Source organism: Phanerochaete carnosa, assembly GCF_000300595.1.
Source record: "Phanerochaete carnosa HHB-10118-sp unplaced genomic scaffold PHACAscaffold_194, whole genome shotgun sequence".
Classification (NCBI taxonomy): Eukaryota; Fungi; Basidiomycota; class Agaricomycetes; order Polyporales; family Phanerochaetaceae; genus Phanerochaete; species Phanerochaete carnosa.
The window spans coordinates 1-2,391 of NW_006767821.1; the positions used below are offsets into that span (position 1 = coordinate 1).

At 54.0% G+C, this 2,391-nt stretch overlaps 2 protein-coding genes across 2 annotated transcripts; one reads left to right on the forward strand and one right to left on the reverse strand.

Annotated features, from left to right (window-relative positions):
- Positions 1–272: 272 nt before the first annotated feature.
- PHACADRAFT_266003 (uncharacterized protein) lies at positions 273–1,198 on the forward strand. The gene has a single exon (XM_007402492.1). It carries the CDS (start codon positions 401–403, stop codon positions 767–769), a length of 369 nt encoding a protein of 122 aa, XP_007402554.1. The 5' UTR covers positions 273–400; the 3' UTR covers positions 770–1,198.
- A 622-nt stretch (positions 1,199–1,820) lies between these two features.
- On the reverse strand, positions 1,821–2,267 carry PHACADRAFT_33710 (uncharacterized protein; the record flags this gene model as incomplete). Its single annotated transcript, XM_007402493.1, has 1 exon — positions 1,821–2,267. The coding sequence occupies one exon, from the start codon at positions 2,265–2,267 to the stop codon at positions 1,821–1,823; it is 447 nt and encodes a 148-aa protein (XP_007402555.1).
- Positions 2,268–2,391: the final 124 nt, after the last annotated feature.

Genomic DNA, 2,391 nt, shown 5'->3' on the forward strand with positions numbered 1-2,391 from the left:
ATCAGTTACCTCACCTTACCCGGTGGTACCCAGTAGAGCCTGGTCTCTGGGCCAACATACCTTGGCCTCGAGTAGCTTGTTTGGATAATACAATAAGATGGAAGGTAATTCGGAGTCGTATGTCTTCATCATTGCGTGGTCTAAAGCCTTCTCAGGCCATTCCTGGGACGGGAAAGGTCACATGACACTGATTACGTAATAGCGTTCGTTGCTACCATTCTCCGTCAGCCCTCGGTAGCGTTCAGCTATTTCGCCCCTTATATCGTCGGTGCTGAGGGTCTAAGAGCTATCAGATACTAACGATGTCCAAGGCGGTGTCATCTACTTGTTCCTGAGGGTACGTCGCGCCTCGGCTTCCTGCCAGTTTCATATATATGTATATATGTATATGTATATATATATGCATCGAGGACATGTGCTGTTCCGCGCCGCTCTCACCGAGTTCAAGCCGTCCGCCGCGAAAGACGTCAGCTGTATCCTCGAGCTGGCGGACCGCAACTGGCGTGCTGGATCATCCGTAGAGCTTGTCCTCACCACCTACCCAAGTCTGCATATCGCTTTCTCTCGTATCGGCTTGAATGTGCTTGGAGTCAAGAATGGGACAACTTTTTCGATAAGACGGGCTTCGACCCTGTCAGCTGCTCAGTCAAGGTCTATGTGCATGTCATTTACAGCGCCATCAGAGCTGCGAGCACCTGATATGCATGCTCTGGCCTCGCCCTGCACTCCTTGCTTTCACTGCTACCGGGCCGCCATGTCCTTCAAATAATCTTCGCATTTTCACATCTTAGGAGCACCATCCCCGTGCTCCTCGCGTCCTATGCACCCCCATAACGCCTAATTTGCACTCAATTCGCCTCACCGCGCTCTTCTCCTGCTTTGTTTGCGATGACAGCGGCGCGCTTCCCGCTTCCTGGATGCAAAGTGGGCGCGGAGAGGGCGAGATGGTGCACGGAGATACTAGGGAGGTGGGAGGCTCAAGAGATTCTACGGCACTTTACCACATCGTGCTCCTCACCAGCGCAGCCCTTGGCACTCTTTGTGCTCCATGTTCTCTGCGCCGCCGCGCTGCTCTCTGCACCCGTGCCGCGCACTATTCTGCCTTCCCGGTGTCAAACATCCCTTTCTCACGCCCTCGTCCGGTTGGACGCGCCGTCTACAAGTGCAGACGGCGATAATTCTCGAGCCGGAGTCTTGCCCCCCACCCCGCCCTCTCCGCAGTGAAGTTGTTCGAGTACATCGAGCATAAGGGTGCTTTTTTCTTCGGCAAACGGCAGGTGTGTGGCGACGGTATCTTACGCCTTTCTTCTAAATTCAGTGGCTGTAGGAACGCCTTGGCCCGTTCCGGATGATCTCGTGCTCAGTGTTCGCCGTAGCGCGTCTCTAGTGCATACAAGGGGCGAAGTCTATCTCGTATGATCAATCTCTCGGAGTCCTCGCTTCCGTTGCCGCTGCCGTGAGTGGCACTGGAATAATTAATCCCCGTCAAGTACACGGTTGGCACAATGCACAGGTATAATATGCTTATAATCTCTCTAGCGAGACCTGTGGAAATGCACGGAAGGCTACGGCCGGAGATGCCGAGGACCTGAGCTGCAACGACTGGTGGTCTGGTATGATCTTTCTCACTCTTCTATTGACTGAACCATGTTGATGCCGTTTCTACAGCGCGGGCTGCATATTCCGTCGAGTATCCCAAAGTTTTTTTCTGCCATAAAGCGGGACCGCATCATTGCTGCCTCCAAGGCCGCTGCCCTGCATCTCTGGTCTCCGTGTATTGTAGGCTTTTATGAAGCTGTTCGTTGTGACAAATAACACGGCTAGTCTACGCATATGGCCTTGATATCTTCTTCTTCCTCTGCACATGTCAAATAAACGGGGCTAGGAGGCGATACCCCGAATCTCTTTCTCTCTCCCCTACCCGGCCCTCCGACTTGGAAACGCCGGTACTTCCAATCCCACCCCGCAGCTTTCCTCTCGTCGATCTCCCTCTCCATCCCCACGCGGTGGTATAACTCATGTCCATGCTTCTCTAAGAGCATGAGGGTCAGCTCGTACAATCCCTCTGGTTTAGCAGACGTAGCAGGATCCCACGCTTGTAGCTTCCACGTAACCGGATTACGATAGAAGTTCTTGAATCGGCCGACGACGACCGCCCACGTTTCGCGATCATCGTACGCCTTCCACCCAAGAGGAGATCTCTGCTCGTCCTCGTAGACCAGCAGAGCGGCCTTGCTCCAGAAAATGAAATAGCCAGAGTCTGTCATCTCCCCTCTTGGGGCGCCGTCGGTACGCCAGATGTTGTTATCTCGCGCCCCGATAGCCTCAAATGCGAGCACCCGGCCCTTTGTCGTATGAATGTACGCGCGCCCCGCTTTCGCTTGTTCCTGG

Coding starts and splice junctions, on each gene's coding strand:
- PHACADRAFT_266003 (XM_007402492.1), top strand. CDS start 401: ATGCATCGAGGACATGTGCTGTTCCGCGCCGCTCTCACCGAGTTCAAG.